The sequence below is a fragment of the Chlorella variabilis genome (genome assembly GCF_000147415.1).
Source record: "Chlorella variabilis unplaced genomic scaffold CHLNCscaffold_2, whole genome shotgun sequence".
Lineage (NCBI taxonomy): Eukaryota > Viridiplantae > Chlorophyta > Trebouxiophyceae > Chlorellales > Chlorellaceae > Chlorella > Chlorella variabilis.
In genome coordinates, this window is record NW_005435086.1 from 975,460 (window position 1) to 993,174 (window position 17,715).

Sequence of the window (17,715 nt, forward strand, 5' to 3'; positions counted from 1 at the left end):
GCCTGCGCTGCAACAGCCACCCGGCAAGCACTCCTGCAAGGCGCCGAGCGGCGGCGGCGCCCCTGCAGCCTGCTGCAGCAAGGCGCAGGTCGTCTCACCGCTTGCCGTGCCGCCTGCGACGCCGATGAAGAAGGGCTCGTTGCGGTGGCCGCGCCCCGCCCCTCTGTGCGGGCTGCCTCCAGAACAGACGCTGTCTGTATCGAATTGGCCGCTGATCCCTATGCTGAGGCCCATCCCTGACGACGATCTCGAGGTGGTGTGCACCAGCAGCTTGCTGGTATTGGCGCTGCCATCGGCGGCGCCCGCCTTGCCAAGCCCTCTCTGCCAATCAAGCATCTTCAGGCGTGTAGGTCGACTCCCTTGTGCATCAATTCAATGCTGCTGGGTCCGGGAGCGCCTGTTTGCGAACTAGCACATGCCTGCTGCTCCGCTTCAGGGCTTAAAGGGTGCAGAGAGTGCTGGTAAAACAGCAGGGATGCAGGTTGGTCAAGGAGAGCAAGGGGGCTTGGCCCCCATCCCCCTGTGCAGAGGACAGCGCGCGCCAAGTCAGCGGGCGGATGCGGCGGGAAGGCAAGCACTGTCCAGCAGGAGCGAAAATGCAGGTCGAATAACAAGCAGGAAGAGAGTCCCGTCATGTTCTGTGAACGGTCATGTTGGCGATGCTTCGAGCGGTGCACCCCAAGCAGTTGGAAGCCTTGGTGATGCCGCTGCCAAAGGCACTAGTTTGCACGCCGCCCTGGCAGCACCCCGCTCATTCACGTCACTCACTGCAATTAGGGGGTGCAGGTGAGCAGCGAGAGGACAGTTAGGCGACAACGTGTATCACAAGGGCACCTTAGGCATCCCCTCCTGTGCCCAAATGCAGTGCCTCCATCAGTGCCCCGTCAAACAGCAGGCGGCCACAAAGCCAGCAGGCGGCTCCAAACTTGCCAGAAGTATCGATCTCCCTGCGGCAAAAGGCAGACACAAGGTTAACTACCCGACCCCAACCATGCAAGGCCCCCTGGCTACAACACATCTGCCCTCCCGCCTGCCATACCACTCACCCACTCGCCAACGCCTGCAGGGCCACACATGAGGGCACTGTGCTCAGCACAACCCGCACAGCCCTTGTGCTGCTGCGCGCGCCAGGCCCGGCCTGCCTGGGAGTGCGTGCGGCAGGCCCCACGTTTGCCCACCCGCACGCGCCGCCAGAGCTTTGTTGCCAGCGTGCGCATCATGCGGGCGCAGGGTGCAGAAGCACCACCAGCCCACCTGGCACCACGTGGTACTCCTCCATGCCTTCATCAATCTCCGAGGTCAGCACCTTGATGCGCGGGTGCGCGCCGCACACGCGGCGGATGCCCTCCGGCGCCGCGGTGACAGTCAGGAACAGGATCTTGCTGTCCTGAACGCCGTTCTCCAGCAACACCTGCACAACGGCAAGGGGACGGGTGGTAGGGGTGAGAGTAGGAGGCAAAGCGACCGCAGTGGCAGCTAAACAGGCAGTCAGGTAGCACCAGGCATCGATGTCGTGTCAGCGAGCAGCACTGGCCAGATTCTAGCAGGGCAGATCGGGCCGCTCCACCAGGCCGCGCTGCAGGCGCCTCGCACCAACCTGGATGGCGCGCAGCGCAGAGGTTCCGCTGCCCAGAATGGGATCCATCAGCATCACAAACCGGTCCGCAATGTCCGCCGGCAGCTTCTCGTAGATGATCTCCTGCTCCACCTGCCGCTGGCTGGCACACACGCCGCTGCTGGGCCGCCGCGCGGACACCTGCTGCGCCACAGGGGCATCTGAGTCTGCTGTGACGCTGGCACTGCTGCTGGTGTGGCGGTGGTGCACGGGCTGCGCCGGCGGCGCCGGCGGCGCCGGGGCGGCCTCGCCGCCAGACGCGGGGCCGTTCAGTGGCAGGCCCAGCGGGGACGGCGCGGCGCTGCTGCTGGCGCTCTCACCACCCGCCGCCTTCAGGGCGGGCAGCTTGCTTGGGCTGGCGGTCAGCTTGGGGTCGCTGCCCGACCGAGGCACCTGCATGCTGGCCCACACCTTCTCCCTGCACTCTCCCAGGGGGCAGCACACGCACGGCAGTGGTCATGAGTGGCTGCAGAGTGTGCGGTGCAACATGCCAGTCCCTGCTGCTGCATGCAACTAATCAGCTGTGCCAGGTTTGCTCCAAGCACTTCTGCCTCCCGCCCGCCCTGCGCTTGCGCCCCGCTCCCGCACCTGTGCACCAGGATCTTCCCAATCTTGATCCCCTTGCAGCAGGCCCGCAGCGCATTCTCCATGCTCTCCCCGCTGCGGATGATGCTCACGCCGCACAGCTTCTTGGCAAAGTCCACCCCAACATACTGGTGCCCCGTGGGCGTCACCACCGTCTTCTCGGCAAAGGGCAGGTGGCCCAGCCCCGCCTCCACCACCTGCCGGGCGGAGGGCAGGCGGCGCCGGGGGCGGCAATGTGACAGCAGCAGGCAGGGCCGCCAGCATGAACCTGCTTCTGGTAGGCGGCTTGCGCACCTGCCACGCCGCCATGCGGGGCAGGCGCCGGCGCTGCCAGCGCTGCCGTGTACGGCATGCATGGCGCTGCTGGCATGCACAGCGCCGCCTCACCAGGCGCAGCAGGCGGTCGGCGTAGAAGACAAAGTCGGCGTGGTGGGTGGTTCTGTCGCGGATGATGGTGTGCATGCCACGGATCTGGTAGTTGGTTGGGATCACCTGCAAGGCATCGGGACAGGGGCAGTCGACATGAACAGGCAGTAACTTGGAGAGCAGGAACAGAGACAGACTGGGAGGCGGCCGGCGGGTGCCCGGGAGGCGACGGCAGCAATGCTGCGACAGCAGGACACCGAGGCTGCTGCTGCGCGGCTGCTGCAAAGGCGACAGCAGGGACCGCCCCACCTCCAGGTTTGGGTAGATGCGGCGCAGGTCGTGCTGCTGCAGCTTCATGCGGATGTGCTCGGTGATCAGGTCGATGGCCACCACATTGTCGCCCCTGCGGCAAGGCGGGGCAGCCAGGGCAGCGATGGTGCCGCTTCAGCAGCTCGTATGAGCGCTGAAGCTGGAGCCAGGCAAGGAACGCGCAGGTGTGAGCAATGCGCACACCTGCTGCCAGCCCGCCCACCTGGCCCATGGGATGATCACGTCAGCAAACTTGCGGGAGGGCGCAACATACTGATCAAACGCTGGCTTGACGAATTTGGTGTACTGGTCAATCACGCCAATCACATCGCGCCCCCGCACCGCTACGTCACGCTGGATTCTGCGCAGCAGGACGGGAACGATACATTTGAGCCAGAGCACAGCGGGTGCGTGACCCTGGCCTAGCCCTCTCCCGAGGCCCACCCTCCCCAGCTCCCCCACTCGCACCTGCGCGCCAGGCGCACGTCGTCGTCTGTGTCCACATACACCTTCATGTTGAGCATGGCGCGGATCTCCTCCATATGCAGCACCAGGATGCCCTCGATGATCACCACGTCGGCGGGCATCACCCGCCGCGTCTCCGAGCTGCAGGGCAGGCGGGACGGCAGCAGAGAGCAGGCGGGGAGAAGCTGGAGGCCACAGGGCCCTGCCAGATGTCGCTAGCAGCTCCAAGGGCACCCTGCCCACCAATCTATACCCACCCCACCTGCGGCTGTGTGTCGTGAAGTCGTAGATGGGCACGTCCGCCGGCCTGCCCTGCTTCAGCGTTGCCAGGCACTCCATTATAGCCTCAGAGTCAAAGGCCTCGGGCTTGTCAAAGTTGTACTCTGGAAGAAACGAAGAAAGGAAGGGATGGAGGAAGGAAGACAGGCAGGCAGGCAGGACGAGACGGCTTGAAGGGATGAGACGGCACCGGAATGAGGTGGGAGGGCCATGGCAGCAAGCCTTACAGGCTGGAGGGAGGTGCCTACCCTTGATGTTGGCGATGTCCTCCTGTGTGAGGCTCTTGTAGAAGGAGTCCTGAAGGCAAGACAGGATCGAGCGAGTGCCGCAGTAATCCGACACATGGCCTGCTGGCAGCGCACGGCTCATGCCACACCTGCCTGCCCGCCTGCTGCCCACCCTACCTGCGCCAGCATCACCACACTCTGCTCCTGGAGCCGCTGAATGATGAGGTCACACACTGCAGGGCCAATGGCAGGCAGGCAGGCAGGCAGGCAGGCCAGCGAGGTAACAAGCAGGCCAATCCCACAGGCGGCGAACCAGCCGGCCATATGCTGCATGCTACCCTGGCAGCTGGCTGGCTGGTGCGACCCTGAGCCCTCACCCGTGGTCTTGCCTGCATCAGCACGGACCAAAAGGCTGCTGAGTTAGCAGCAGAGCAGTGGCAGGGGTTGCTGTTCGGCCTGGCAAAGCAGCGCGCATGCTGATGTTGAGGGGCACAGAGCAGGGACCTGAACCACCCGCTGTGGCAGCCCCATGCTGCGCGGTCTGCAGCAGGATCCCAGCACGCCCCATCCTGCGTGCACCGCAGAGCGTGCAGCTTGCGCACCCGAGGCTGTGCCCCCTGCCACTCCGATCAAAAAGGGCTCGGAGCGGGTGGTGCGCCGTCCGCTTCGCCGCGCCGAGGCGGGGCTGTCTAGCGAGCTGGGGCAGCGCTCCAGCACCAGGCTCTGCATCATGCCGTGTAACGGCGTCCCCATGGCGCCGCGCAACTAGCCACCGACACCCACGGGCCCCTTGCTCAATCTGCGGCAGTGGCGGCGGGCAGCGGCGGCGGGAGGCTCCGCGGCGGAAAGTCAGTCATCGGCCGAGGGGTGCAACGCTCCTGGTGGCTGGAGGAGACGACACAACGCTTGAAAGCCAAGGGAGACGCTAGAGGGGATGGCAGCCGGGCACCTCTCAGGGGGATGTGTGTGGGCTGCGAATCGTGATCAAGCAGCTTCGGTGATGTCGGCGCGTGCAACAGGAGGCTGTGCCTACTCGCCGGGCATCACTTGCGTTTGATGTCGCCTGACAAAGCGCTCTCACAGCAACATACCTGCTGACTTACTTGAGCGACCGTTCGATGCGCAAAGCAATGATCGTCAAATTGAGGGGTGAGGTTGATCCCGCCAACTAAGCGCCGCCATCCCGCATCCCCGCTGCCACCTGTCCACTCCTGTGCTGTCCACTCCTCTCCTCCATCGTCGCACTGGCTTACACACGCACAAGACAAACACAGACACGCACGGGTGAATGCATGAGGCCGCAGAATGGGGGGACCTCAATAACGTTGAATTGCAGGGGGAAGGGGAGTAGTAAAGGTCAAAGGTGCGGCGATGGCGTAAAAATTGCATGCAATAATGCCAATGCGCTTGCATGCAATGATGCCAATGCTTTTGAATGCAATAATGCCGATACGTACGAGTAGCCGCCCGGAGGCCGGTTGTTGTGGAGGGGGCGTGAGGGTGGGCAAAAGAAGGGGGAGGAGGGATGACGAGGGCGCCCCACCGCAAGCGGAGGGGTGCCATTACCAAAAGCGCTGGCTCAGTGGGGATAGATCAGGCAGCTATGGTGGCAGGTTCCAAGCAGACCAGCCTTAGGGGTGTGGCGGCTGCAGGTCTTGCCTGGCAAAGGAGCCTGGGTGATCAGCATTGGGTGATGCGCCTGACGCAAACTGAGAAAGCCGGCACTGACAACGGCACATTTTGGAATGAAATGGGGCGGAGGCGCATGCTGAAGAGGGGAAGGCCACCGGCAGGTGGACAGATGGGCGGGAGGCGAGGGCCGGGCGCAGCATCCTGCGTGCAGCTTGCGTGCGCCCTGGCCCTTGGAGAAAGAAAAAAAGGAACTGAAAACAAGAAGGGTCGTCCACCGGATCGGCACTGCAATGCAATTCGCAATCCCGAGGGACTCAAATCAAAAGGGCAGTGGCAAAACACAAGTATACTGTCGTTTGTTGCAAGGTCGGTGGCAGAGCTATGGACGGGAAGCTGCCGTGGCTTGGAGCGGGCACCAGGACACGGCGGCTTTGAGCTGGGGACATGGGATAGTAGCGGGGTGTAGGTTGTGAGTGTGTGTGTGCATGTGTGTGCATGGGGCATGGGGAGACACTGATTGGGGGTAGAGACATCCGTCGTCGCTCGAGGGCAAAACCAGCGAGCAATAATGCATCGTTATGCTCAGAGGGAGAGGGTTGGAAAAGGTCGTGTGTTTGATTCGCTAGCAATGCGTGAGTCTGCCGGCCAAGGGAGCAAAACGGGAGGCAGTAGGGATGAGAGGGCGCCCTGCAATGGATGGCGGCTGTAGGGAGCAGCTTGTGCCGGCCTGGTGCCGGCGCTGCGGGGCTGTGGCCCGGCGGCCCTGTGAGGCTTAGCACACCTCGGCTACCTCCCCCAGCAGCAGGGCCGCCAGCGAAGGGTCCTTGTGCATGACAGGCGCCTCCGCTGTGCGGCGCAGCCCAGAGGTGGGCATGGCGGCAGACGGGGCGCCGCCGTGTGCAGCCAGGCGTGAGACCGACCACGCGCGGCGCATGCCGTTGTCGCACTGCACATGGGGAGGGGCGGGGGTGTGGGTTTGCTAGGTGAAGGGCCGCGAGGCACAGGAGGCCACGCGTCAGGCGCTAGCCGGCCGCCAAGTGCCGCAGGGTTGGGAGCGCCGACTGGAGGGCAGCAGCCCAGGCAGGGCGCAGGTGCCACCACAGGCCGCCGGCTGGGCCGCCTGGGCTGGGCGGCAGCCACGTCCAGGCAGGCGGGCAGCCGCGGGGGCAGCAGCCAGGGCAGCGGCCGGGGAGGCGGGCGGGCACTCACGTGCGGCAGGTCGTTTGTGAGCAGCTCCAGCGGCTCGTGGCGGTCGGAGGGGCTGTTAACACGCCACAGCGCGCGCATGCCCAGAGCCTGCAGGTAGGCGCGCTTCTTCACCAGGCGCCAGCGCTTGACAAAGGAGCGGTTCCACTCCTTGGTGCCGGCAGCCACATCAGAGGGCAGCGGCTGCAGCAAGCGGGGGCAGGGAGCAGGGAGCGGGAGTGAGGGTGAGTGAAGGGTGGGTTGGTGGGTCCCGGCTGGGACGGGGAGGCGGGGAGGGGGTGGCGGTGTGAACATGCGAGCTGCTCATGCCGGCAGCGTCGGCAGGGGAACGCAGCACACCTTGCGGGCACGCTGCGGGACCGCGCCGCCGCCTGCCGAGCCGTTGGTGCTGCTGCGGCGGCTCAGGCCGCTGGCGGGGGCGCTGCCGCCCAGCTGCACAGGCGGCGGCAGGTGGCCGCCCGCCGCCGCCGTCCCAGCACTCCAGCTGCTGGAGCCAACCCCTGGCACCGCCGCCGCGGCTGGCACCGCCGTGGGATGGCCGCCGCTGGCGTCGAGGCCGGGAGCCCAGGCTCCGCTCGCCAGCGGCGGCATCGCCGCGTCCTGCCTGCCAGCCGGCTGCTCGGCGCTGCCAGTCATGGCCAGCTCCGAGTCGCCCACAAGCATGCCCGCAGGGGAGGCGCCAGCCGGGTGCGGCGCTTCCGCCGCCAGCGCCTCTAGTGCCGCAGTGAGCAGCGTGGGGTCCAGCCTGCGCGGGGCGGGGAGAAGCGGCGGGCAGGGGCGACGGCGCGTCAAGCGGCCAGCCGTGCTGGTTGCGGGGGGATGCCTGCACGCGCCAGGGCGCCAGCGAGGCGGCCGCGGGACAAGAGGGAGGGGTGGCCTGCTGGCCAGCGCGCCCCGCAGGCTCACCCGCCAATCTGCGGCACATTGCGAGCAGGGGCTTTGCCGGGAGGCGCGGGAGGGAACTTGGTGACACGCCCCGCCCATGAGCCCACCTGCACACGCGCACACACAAGCACACACACATAATGCAGCATGCTCAGCCAGCTGATTGCCCCAGCACAATGCACGCGCAAGGCTGGCCGGCAGTGGCCAACGACAGCAGCAGCGCGCGCCTGCTGCGGCTGCGGGTGTGGCTGAGCTGCCGCCTCATCGTCAGCGGCGGGCGCCACAGGTGCACAGGCCGGGGCGCCGGGGCCAAATGGATCTGCCATGCCAGCAGGGTGTCCGCCCGAGGAGCTCAGCTGCAGGACAGGCGGCGGCACAACAGGCGGATGCGCAGGTCAGGGGGTGGTGTGCAGTGGCGCTTGCCGGCAAGGCTGCACGATTGCAGGGCAGCAATGCAGGCCGCTCTCGCCCAGCCGCTCACCCCGCCAGGCGCGGCAGTGACACCCATCCAGTCGCCGCTGCCGCAGCCCGCTGCCTCCGCCCCCGCGTCGCCGCCCACCACCGCCAGCCCCCGATACGTGCGCTGCCCGCTGGCAGACGTCTGCACCAGGTCCGCCTGCTGGCTGCTGCCGCCGCCGCCGAGGTGCTGGTGGCTGCCGCTGGCTCCGCGCACCGAGCTTTCGCGGGTGCTCGCCCTAACTGAGTTCTCGCGGGTGCTACGAACAGAGCCGGCACGCACGGAGCTCTCACGGGACAGCGCCAGAGACAGGCCGCCCATGGGCTGCCTGCAGCAGAGGGAGGCGGGGGGGCAGGAGGTGGTGAGGGGGGCAGATGGCGGAATCGGGGGGCGCAGCGCGGCAGGGTGCTGGGTTTGGCGCACAAGGCTGGGCCCGGCGTGCCGTGCAGGGGTTGTCAGCAGCGCAGCGTGGCAGCAGGCGGGCATCGCTGGGGCTCAGGGCGAAGTACCTCTTGCTGCTGCGGTACGATGCGTCGCGGGAGGCGGCCGCGCTGCCGGCCGCCGACGTGCCGCGCAGCTGCAGGCTGAGCAGGGACACCGCTGCAGAGGCGGGCGTGCCGCAGCCGCTGTCCGGCAGCGGCGGGCTGCTGCCGCCGGGCTGCGCGGTGGGCGGGATGGGCTGGCCGCTGTCCTGCATGCCGCATGGCGAGGCCGACGCGGGCGCTGCTGCTGCGGCGGTGGCAAAGGCTGTGGCCGGAGGCGATGCCGGGGCCTTGCTGCCCTCGGACGAACCAGAGCTCCTCCTCTGGCTGCTGCGCTGGCTGCGCACGCTGCCGGCCCTTTGCGCCTCTGGCACAGGCATCAGTGCGGGGTGCCAGAACATGGAGGGCGGCGGCGACTTGGGGCGTTTGGAGCGCTTCTTGCGCGCGCCGCCCGCCGCCGGCGCCGCACTGCTGCCCCTGCTGCTCACCGTGCTGCCGCTGATGGTGCTGATGCCGCTGACGCTGCTCATGCGGCTCAGCTCGCTGCTGTGCCGGCTGCCATCCACACTGGGAGGCACGCCCGCGTCAGAGCCCTGGAGCGATGCCAGGCGATGCGTGGGAGGGCCGCTGCTGGAGCCGGCCTCGTCAGCCACCAGAGAGCTGTGTATGGAGGCGGTGGCGGAGTCGTGGGACAGGCCAGAGGGCTGGGAGCTGCTGGGCTGGCTGCTGACGCGCTGCAGCTGCGGTGGCAGCGTGGGGTCTGGGCTGACCGGCGCGCGCGGCCCGCTGCCCGCCACCGATGGCCGCATGCCCTGTCCCAGCGGCTGCGGTAGCGAGCTTGGGCGCACCTCACGCTGCACCGGGGCGCTTGCTGCTACAGGCGGCAGGCTGGCTGCTGTGCAGGCGCCGTGCAAGGCGGCGGCATCCCCTTCACCGTCGCCGACGGTTGGCACGCTGCTGTTCTCCGCCTGTACGTGTTCCGGCTGCGCCCCGGCACACTGATCTATGCTGCCCTGCAATGCTGAGCCTTGCCGGGGGCCCTGCAAGTCGGCCTGCGGCCCAGGCAGTGGGGTGGGCTGCGTACCCTGGGTGCTACCTTGCCTGTCCTGCTGGCTGGCATTCCCATGCCTCCCAGACCTGCAGGCGGGCGGGAGCAGCGGAGGTGAGGGCCCACGACACGCACAGGCGGGCACGGCCGCCATCGAAACCGTGCATGACGGGCCCGCCGCCTCACCAGCTCTTGTCCAGAAGCTCCACAGCACGCTGTCCATCATCATTTCCGCCGCCAAAGACGGCTGTGAGTTTTCGGAGCAACTTCATGCCGCCCCGGCCCCTGCGGTCGCTCAGCCGCTCTGGAGGCTCCCAGGAAGCGCCCACGATTTATTTGCGGGTCATGGCGGTCCAAACAAAGCACGATTGGAGTGTTCGGGAGTGGCGGCCACGCAGCAAGTCTCAGTGCAGCAGGACCACACAGGCGGAAACACAGCGATGAAACTGCGCAAGCACTTGCTGAACTCTGGCTCAATCCACAAATGGGAGAGGAAGGCTTCACGTATACGCGCGATTAGTAGAGAGGGGTTGCAAGCCGAGGACGAATGGCGCTACACGCCGCCGGCGGCATGCGAGTGGCCGAAATGATGGCAGCGCCCCGCAAACACACGATTCAAGCCTTGCAGCAGGCCTGGGCCTCTGATCGTGGCCGCCGCCGCATGCCTCCACGGGTGACAGGCACCACAGGCCTCCTTCGCCGCCCCTCTGCCTTGTTGCAGCACCTGCGCATCGTATCATGGGCGTCTGGGCCGCGGCAACACGCTGCAAGCCTCTGTGTGGCCTGCTCCGGCACAGTGCCAGGCGGCGGTTGCGGCGCGCTGGTGGCAGGGGCCGCTTTGCAAATGAGTTACAATGCATCAGTGGGTGCCGTATCACGGGTGGCCGCTTGCAGCTGCAGGCAGGCGCCACCACTGCTGCAAGCCCAGGTCGCTGAGCAGCGCCGCCGCCGCGTTGTGGCCGGCACAGCCAACCACAGAGCCGCCAGGGTGGGTGCCTGCGCTGCACGAATAGAGGCCCTGCACCGCAGGCAGGAAGGCAGGGGGTGCGCCTTCACAGGCTTGCTGCAGGGCTGGCTGGGCGGCAGCTGGGCGCTGCAGCTGGCCCGCTGGCTCCAAGGTGCTGCAGGCACCCTCGGCCCGTTGCTGCCATTGGCTGCTCTCGCCTGCACGGGGGTGCGGTACGGGAAGCGATCTGCAAAACCGAGGGAATTGTCGATGTGGTGGATGTGGCCGCGGGTGATGCCAAAGTAGCGCTCGATGGCGGGGGGCGTCAGGGTGAAGGTGTCCACCACGAGGTCGCTGGCGCCTGCAGGGAGGGGGGGGCATTGAGGGGAAGGAAGGAACTGCGGAGAACACACAACACGCTTTGCATTGAAGAGAGAGGAGGCAGGGTGGTGGGAGAGACGAGCGGGGTGAGAAGCGAGGACGAGGAGGGGCTGCGGCAGCGGGCACGCGGGCCGCGCCTCACCGGGGGCGAAGCGGTCCAGCAGGCCCAGCAGGTGCCGCACATACCCCGCCTCCTCCGCCTCCCAGCTGCTGCCGCCCGCCAGCGCATACGGCACCCACTGCACAAACAGCGCCGCGCTGTACCGCCCCTCCGCATCTGCGCCAGCAGCGCATGCCGGCTCGCGTGAATCATTGGCCGGCTTGCTGACGCACACACTACGTAGCCTGAAGGCGGCCATTGACCATTGACCCCCAGGGTTGCAAAGCATATGCAATCAACCTGCTCATTTTGTAGGAGTGCTGGCTGCGGCAGCAGCCTCACCACCGCCCCACCTGTGAGGCCGGGGTCCACCGTGGTCTGCCAGTAGATCTCTATCGTTGGAAACTCAGGCAGCCTGCCCTGCTGCACATCAGCAAACGCCTGCTGCACGCCGGCCAGCACGCTGCCCTCATCCCCCGGCAGCAGGTGGGTCGTGGTGCGGTGCTGGCCGCGGTCCTCCGGCAGGCAGGCAAAGGTGGGGAGGCCCTTGAGGGCCAGGTTGACCTGCGGGCAGCAGGGCATGGCAGCGCAGCAAGCAAGGGCCGGGGAGGTGCAGGGCGCAGGAATGCAGGCACGTGAGCTTTGCAGGCGAGTGGTAAAACAGGGAGGCAGGTGGTACCGGCAGTTTCTGTTACCTTCATGGTGGTACCGTCCTTCTTCATGCCGTCCAGGCGAGCGTTGAAGTCTGGCGGGAAGGCGGCGGCGCCTGCCAGCGTGCGCAGGCGGAAGGGGTCGGCGTTGACCACCACCGCCTTTGCCCGCACCTCCCGCCCATCGCCCGTCACGATGCCCGCCGCGGCCCTGCCCTCCAGCAGGATGCTGCACGGCGGCGGCGGCGGAGCGATGGAGGCACTGGTGGCTGGCGGTGCGGTGGGGTGGGAAAGACTGGCGGGGCCCCCAGGACAGCCAGCCCCTCAGCCGGCGCAGGCTGGGAGAGGTGGAGGCAGACGGGTCTGGCCGCACCAGCAGCGCCGCGGCAGGCGCATGGGGCACGCCCTGCCCACTGCCAGCAGCGGCGCCAGCCCTCGCCCCACCCAGGCTCGCCCACCTGCTGGCGGCCTGGCCGGTGTGGATGCTGGCTCCCGCGTGGCGCGCTGCCGCCGCCAGGCGCTGCGTCACCACGCCCATGCCGCCCTCCACCACCATCCAGGTGCCGTCCGAGCCTGGCAGGCGGCACATGTTGTGCACCAGGAAGTTCATGCCTGTGCCGGGCGTGTCCCAGCCGCCGTTGAGCCCACTGAAGCCGTCGGTGGTCTGGAGGGGCAGGGGCGGCGGCATGGGGAGGATGGGCGGGCGTTGGGAGAAGTGGAAAAAACAGCGAGGTGGAGGCATTCCAGGGGAGCACAGCTTCGACGCTGTGCTGCATCACAGACGCGCTGAAAGCACATCAGCCTGCCCCACAACCACCACCGCACCCGGCGGAGGAGCGCAGGGGCTCCTTGCTCACCGCATACATGACCTTGAGCATGTCGCTCCTGAACCCAAACCGGGCCAGGTAGTCGGCCACCGAGCCGTGGCACAGGTCCACAAAGGCCGAGCGCAGCGCCGGGCGCACATGCCGCTCAGCCGTCTCCTCTATGCTGGCCGGCTCCTGCGGGCAGCTAGGTGGGACAGGCCGGCAGGGAGGTAGGTGTGTGCAGCCAGCATGTGCTGGGCATTGTCTGTCAGGGCAGACCAGCCTCCCAGACCAAATGCAGCCATGCGTAGAGCACATGGCAAGCACGGCGGCGCTGGAGGTGGCGTGGCCAGGCGCCAGGCGCCAGCAGCCTGCCGCGGCGCTTGCCTGCAGCCAGGTGGGCCCCACATCCCGGCGCAGCGCCTCCAGTTCAGCCTGCATCGCCTGGTCGGCTCGCCAGTCCTCCTGCATGCCACACAGAGCAGCCCAAGGCCCAGGACTGGTGGCCTCGGGCCTGCCAGCGCCTGCCCCGTTTTGCCTGCCCCCTACCTTCTCGCAGCTTCCCACTCATAACACAAGGCACCCACCCAACCACACCAAGCCAGACACAAGGCCTCCACCCTCCTGCAGCCGCACCTCGCTGAAGAAGCGCACAAACTGGTCGCGCATCGCGCCGCGGTCGCTGCCAAACAGCAGGTACTTGCCGCTGCCGCCGGCGGGGGAGGGCAGGAAGTAGTGCGGGTCGCGGCGGCGCCTGCAGGCCAGGCCGGGCCGGTGGCAGCAGCACAGTCGTGAGCGGCAGCAGCCGGTGCCAGCATGGCGACTGGAGACTTGGGCGAGAGCAAGCTGGGCTCAAGCAGACGGCATCGGGCGCACAGCGGCAGATCCAGCTCCAGCAGCTGCAGCAGCTCGGGAGGCATCACGCCCAGCAGGTAGGCGCCTGCACCAGGCGGGGGAATTGTAAGTGAGATGGCCAGAGCACCAGGGCGCTAGCGCATGGCACGTGAGGGCAGCCGCTCTTGCAGCTCGCTCGCCCGTCGACTGCGGCAGGCCTGGCGCCTTGGCAAAGGGGTACTCTGTGCGGCAGGCGCCTCCCACTATGTCCTTCTCCTCATACACCTCCACCCTCAGCCCCTGCCGGGCCAGCAGCGTGGCTGCCACCAGGCCATTGTGCTGCACGCGGAGGGCGGCGGGAGCTGCGTGCTTTCGGCGGAATGCCAGGGCTGGCAAGGAAGCAGGCTCGAGGAATTACTCGGCGCCTGCGCCACGGACCACATCAGAGCACCATTGAAAGGCCTTCCATCTCACCCCGGCGCCCACAATCAGCACGTCTGGGGGGGCACTGCCGGCTGCGGTGGCGGCAGAGCGGCGGGCTAGGGCAGCGGCGGCCCCGCCCAGCCCGCTAGCGCCGCTTGCGAGCGGCTGGCTGGCCGTGATGGATCCAGCTGCTGCACCAGCTGCCTGTGCGACTGTTTTGAAGGATGCCCTCAACCACATTTTGGTGGCAGGCGGGAGACGGGCTGCAGGGTCCCGGGGATCGCGCTGGACGCCTCAAAACTCCATGGATATCTTCCTGGTGTCGATAATGGGCGGTATGGTCAGTGTTATGGTCGCCTGGCTCCGCTCCAGCCCCAGAAAGACAGGTGGCACTGGAAAGTGGCCTGGCCTGCGAAAAATGGGCTTGGGCCTCCTGGGCGCTGCATCGTGACACAGGATCAGTGAGTTGGCACTGCACAGATCGGCGTTGGGGGTCTCCAGGCCTTTGGGTTGGACCAGTGCCCTCGCCGACGGCACCCCTGCCGGCAGGTGAGCAGCAGGCCCTGCCTGGGGTTAGACACTGACGGAGGAGACGCGCCCTGGGCGCCGCACAGCCACGGGTGGCTTGCTGGGAGGGCAGAGCGGTGCATGATTACAGAACAGCGCAGAGATGCTCGTCCGTGACGACACACACCATATAAAGTCTTCAAAGTTCACTGACACCCCGCCGCCTGGCCCAGCCGAGCACTTCCACGACTGGCAGCCTGCCACCCAGCCTGAACCCTCCCACTCTGCACCCTGCGCAGGCCCCAACCGCATCAGCAGGCACCATGGCCGCACGGGTGAGTAGGCCGGCCGGCGCCGCAGGCTGGCCACCAGCCGGCAACGGGCGGGGCGGTGGGCGCTGCCCTGCCCTCGTGGTGTGTCAAGGGAGAGGCGAGATGCTGCAGCCTCTCCATGCAGCTGCCAAGGCTACAGCCTTGCCAGATACCGCGAGACGCCTGCTGGCCGGCGCTGTCGCCACTGCCTCGGCTGCCTCGCCAGCTGTCCCATTCGCTGTCCCCCCCCTGCCACCCCGCCTCCCGCCGCAGGCGGGCATGCTTGCCAAGCTGTTTGACCCGCTGGTGGCCATGATGGCACCGCGGTACCAGGCTGCTGTGGGCAAGGAGCTGATCAAGTACGGTCTGCGGTACGAGGACCTGTACGACCCGCAGCTGGACCTGGTGAGCGGGGGGCAGCTGGGGGTGCGGTGGTGATGTGCGTGCGCGCGTGCCTGCTGTGCTGGGATGATCAGCAGCAGCGGGGCCACGCTCGGAGAGGCCAGGGGGCTGGCAGGGCGTGCCTGCCGCATCCACCTGCCTCGGCGCCCGCCCGCCCCCCGCCCCTGCTGCCGCCGCACAGGATGTGGACGAGGCGCTCAAGCGGCTGCCCCAGGACGTGCTGGATGCGCGCAACCAGCGGCTGAAGCGCGCGCACGACCTCAACATGAAGCACAGCGAGCTGCCCAAGGACCTGCAGCAGCTGCAGACACCCTACTCCTTCTACCTCAAGGACGCGCTGGAGGTGGGCGGGCGGGCGTGTGTGTGTGTGTGTGTGTGTGTGTGTGTGTGCGTGCGTGCCTGTGGGGGCCTGGGCTGCATGGGAGGGGCTGGTGGTGATGGTGCTGTGATGGCTGTGTGTGAGGGGTGTGTGGCGGGCAGGGGTGGCTTTCATGCGGGCGCTCCTGCCCAGATGGGCATGGTGGAGGCAGGCTCAGGCTCGTCGGGGGCAGAGGCTGCTGGCAGAGAGGCAGGGGCCTGATGGGCGCGCCTGCTCCTCCTCACCTGCTTGCGCCTCTGCTGCCGCAGCTGGTGAGGCTGGAGAGCGACGAGCGGCTGGCACTGGGCGCCGGCAAGCCTTACGAGCGCCACTTCCCCTAGGGTGGCAGCAGCGTGCACCCCTCCTCCTGTGACGCTCCCTGGAGATAGCTGCCCGCAGCCCGCAGCCCCTGCCCCTGCCCCTTTGGCTGCTACAGCAGATGGTGGGCTGCAGCTGGCAGACAGCTGGCCAGGCGACAGCGGCACCCAAGTGGCATGCTGACGCTGCCGGCCGCTGCGAGCCCTGGGGCTGCCTCCAAGTCGTGTCAGCACTCTTGCCAGCGCGGCGCCTTTGTTTGTTGCGTGGTAGCACCCTTGCTTGTTCTCTTGTAGCACTTCGCAGCCCAGCATGGCTGCCTACACATTGCCCGTTACACTCGCTTGTGTAATGCAACAGCAGCTCGCAACTGAGGCAAGCTTTCGATTGAATGCCAACCACATCCAGAACCTGGAGTGGGATGATGATGCATGGGAGGTGATGATGCAGCAGGGCAGGGCATAGGAGTGTACAGATGCGCAGCCAGCCATTGGTCCGTCGGCATGTGTATCCATGCCAGCCAGTCGCTGCTGGGCTGAGCCACAATTCAGTTATTCGTGTATGCATGCCTATCAGACGCCAGCGCGTTGCCCGCCGCGCCCGGCCGAACCCGCTGCGGCACCCGGCTCACGCCGCCTCGCCGCGCTGCGCCAGCCTGCCATCCGCCACCTGCTTGAGGCGGTGCATGATGGCGTTGCCGCTGCAGGCGCGGTTGATCCAGACCGCGGGCGTGCCGCAGCGCCCGTACGCCTTCAGGCTGACGTACTCTGGGGCGTGCTCCGCCAGCGCCCGCACCTGCGCCTCGATCTGCCCCTCTGTGGACATCTCCTCGCCGCCCTGCTTGATGCGCAGCACCACGTCCCGCAGCTTGAGCGCGTTGGGGCCCTGCACACGCAGGCAGGCAGGCAGGCAGGCAGTAGTGTGCAGCAGGGCGGTGAGCTGGGGCCGGGAGGGGTGAGGGGGAGGATACAGCTTTGGGAGCTAGGGCTTGGGAGCTTCAGGCCCCCAAGATGCGCCCATGCAGCAGGCAGGGCCGCCGGGTGTGCCGTGGCGCCTCTGTACCTGCATGCCGAAGATGCGCTGGAGGCGGGAGAAGGTGCGGGGCAGCTGGCCCAGCGCCGCGTTGCTGTCCCGCCGCTCCACCGCCTCCTTGCTGCTCAGCCGCCGGTGCTGCTGCTCCGCGGCGTCCAGCTTCTGCGCAGGCGGGCAGGCAGGGGGAGGCAGGCAGGGGGAGGCAGGCAGAGGCAGGCAGGCAGGCGGTCAGAGTCCCGAGCAGGAGGCAAGCGCGCGCCGCGGCTGGGCAAGCAACGCGAGCGGGGTGTGTCTCCACAGGCACGAGCAAGGCAGAGCAAGCAAGGCACCCGCGCCCGGCGCCGCCCGCCGGCGCCGCCCCACCCGCAGCGTGTCCATGCTTATGATGCCTTCTGTGGACAGGCGGCGCAGCTCCTGAGGCATAGAGGCCAGCAGGCAGGCATCCTGGCCCGACAGCACGGCGGCGGCACAGCCAAACTGCAGGCCCGCGGGGCCCAGGCTGGCCGCCAGCGCCGCCTGCGAGGGGTGCACCTGCGCCGCCGCCGCCGCCGCCTCAGCCGCCTCCTCCTCCTCCGGCCGCCGCTGGTGCTGCCGGTCCAGCTGGCTGCTCAGCTTGTCTAGGGGGGTGCCTGGCTTGCCGGGGCCGCGACACGAAGCCGGGGCCGCGGCCGAGGGCGCCGCCAGGCCGGCTGAGGCGGCGGCGGGCTGGCTGAAGGACAGGCGGCGCTGGCGCTGGCGGTCGATGGTGCTGGGGTGCATCGGCGGCCTGCCGTGGCGCCCTGCATCACACAGGCAGACAGACGGCGAGCGGAGGCGCGGCTGGGTCGGCGAGGGCGCTGCAGAGAGGTGAGGTGGGGCGGCCCCGCCCACTGCTCTGGCGCCTGTTGCGGTGCTGCCCAGCCCACCTGTGGAGGGCTGGGGCTGGGCCCCCAGCGTGGCGGGCGTCAGCGGAACCGCCAGCTGCTGCGCCGCCGCCGCTGGCGCCGCCGTGGCGCCCAGAATGGCGGGGCTGCCGCCGCGGGACGCTGCGGCGGGCGCCTCGGGGCGTGGCGGCAGCTGCTGCTGCGGCACATCCGCGGCCTCCTCGGGGTATG

At 67.9% G+C, this 17,715-nt stretch overlaps 6 protein-coding genes across 6 annotated transcripts in view; 1 reads left to right on the plus strand and 5 right to left on the minus strand.

The window, feature by feature from the left end:
• CHLNCDRAFT_33815 (hypothetical protein) overlaps positions 1–450 on the minus strand; it is a 3,682-nt gene extending 3,232 nt beyond the window's left edge. Inside the window, exon 1 of the mRNA XM_005851387.1 lies at positions 89–450. The gene's annotated coding sequence lies outside the window, so the exon portion shown is untranslated. The remainder of the gene's footprint in view (positions 1–88) is intronic.
• On the minus strand, positions 427–4,976 carry CHLNCDRAFT_29511 (hypothetical protein). The gene is made up of 16 exons (XM_005851388.1): positions 4,796–4,976; positions 4,449–4,645; positions 4,224–4,235; positions 4,024–4,079; positions 3,868–3,916; positions 3,603–3,723; positions 3,344–3,481; positions 3,099–3,236; positions 2,876–2,969; positions 2,588–2,692; positions 2,204–2,397; positions 1,598–1,718; positions 1,255–1,411; positions 1,047–1,060; positions 931–947; positions 427–767 (listed from the first exon to the last, which is right to left on the minus strand). The coding sequence occupies exons 2-16, from the start codon at positions 4,597–4,599 to the stop codon at positions 761–763; spliced, it is 1,374 nt and encodes a 457-aa protein (XP_005851450.1). The 5' UTR covers positions 4,600–4,645; positions 4,796–4,976; the 3' UTR covers positions 427–760.
• Positions 4,977–6,250: 1,274 nt separating this feature from the next.
• On the minus strand, positions 6,251–9,723 carry CHLNCDRAFT_137793 (hypothetical protein; the record flags this gene model as incomplete). The annotated part of the gene is made up of 8 exons (XM_005851389.1): positions 6,251–6,424; positions 6,688–6,867; positions 7,024–7,429; positions 7,591–7,676; positions 7,779–7,925; positions 8,051–8,354; positions 8,536–9,560; positions 9,646–9,723. 8 exons carry the CDS (start codon positions 9,721–9,723, stop codon positions 6,251–6,253), a joined length of 2,400 nt encoding a protein of 799 aa, XP_005851451.1.
• A 707-nt stretch (positions 9,724–10,430) lies between these two features.
• On the minus strand, positions 10,431–13,936 carry CHLNCDRAFT_137794 (hypothetical protein; the record flags this gene model as incomplete). The annotated part of the gene is made up of 12 exons (XM_005851390.1): positions 10,431–10,574; positions 10,727–10,863; positions 11,026–11,160; positions 11,337–11,547; positions 11,679–11,862; positions 12,092–12,297; positions 12,491–12,634; positions 12,767–12,904; positions 13,076–13,193; positions 13,316–13,428; positions 13,538–13,612; positions 13,748–13,936. 12 exons carry the CDS (start codon positions 13,934–13,936, stop codon positions 10,431–10,433), a joined length of 1,794 nt encoding a protein of 597 aa, XP_005851452.1.
• Positions 13,937–14,161: 225 nt separating this feature from the next.
• CHLNCDRAFT_33822 (hypothetical protein) lies at positions 14,162–15,795 on the plus strand. The gene is made up of 5 exons (XM_005851105.1): positions 14,162–14,245; positions 14,503–14,538; positions 14,788–14,919; positions 15,098–15,259; positions 15,544–15,795. Exons 2-5 carry the CDS (start codon positions 14,527–14,529, stop codon positions 15,613–15,615), a joined length of 378 nt encoding a protein of 125 aa, XP_005851167.1. The 5' UTR covers positions 14,162–14,245; positions 14,503–14,526; the 3' UTR covers positions 15,616–15,795.
• A 421-nt stretch (positions 15,796–16,216) lies between these two features.
• CHLNCDRAFT_137796 (hypothetical protein) overlaps positions 16,217–17,715 on the minus strand; it is a gene marked incomplete at both ends in the record, with an annotated part of 2,735 nt that continues 1,236 nt past the window's right edge. Inside the window, 4 exons of the mRNA XM_005851391.1 lie at positions 16,217–16,474; positions 16,652–16,783; positions 16,985–17,400; positions 17,527–17,683. Of these exons, the coding sequence (XP_005851453.1) occupies positions 16,217–16,474; positions 16,652–16,783; positions 16,985–17,400; positions 17,527–17,683 (963 nt within the window). The remainder of the gene's footprint in view (positions 16,475–16,651; positions 16,784–16,984; positions 17,401–17,526; positions 17,684–17,715) is intronic.

Bases quoted from the DNA above. Each gene is read 5' to 3' on its own strand.
- CHLNCDRAFT_29511 (XM_005851388.1), bottom strand. From the start codon at position 4,599: ATGGGGACGCCGTTACACGGCATGATGCAGAGCCTGGTGCTGGAGCGC. The intron at 3,724-3,867 runs GTAGGCACCTCC...CGTTTCTTCCAG, and splicing joins GGACATCGCCAACATCAAGG to AGTACAACTTTGACAAGCCC. The intron at 3,237-3,343 runs GTGCGAGTGGGG...CCTGCTGCGCAG, and splicing joins GACGTGCGCCTGGCGCGCAG to AATCCAGCGTGACGTAGCGG.
- CHLNCDRAFT_33822 (XM_005851105.1), top strand. The intron at 14,920-15,097 runs GTGAGCGGGGGG...GCCGCCGCACAG, and splicing joins ACGACCCGCAGCTGGACCTG to GATGTGGACGAGGCGCTCAA. The intron at 15,260-15,543 runs GTGGGCGGGCGG...CTGCTGCCGCAG, and splicing joins ACCTCAAGGACGCGCTGGAG to CTGGTGAGGCTGGAGAGCGA.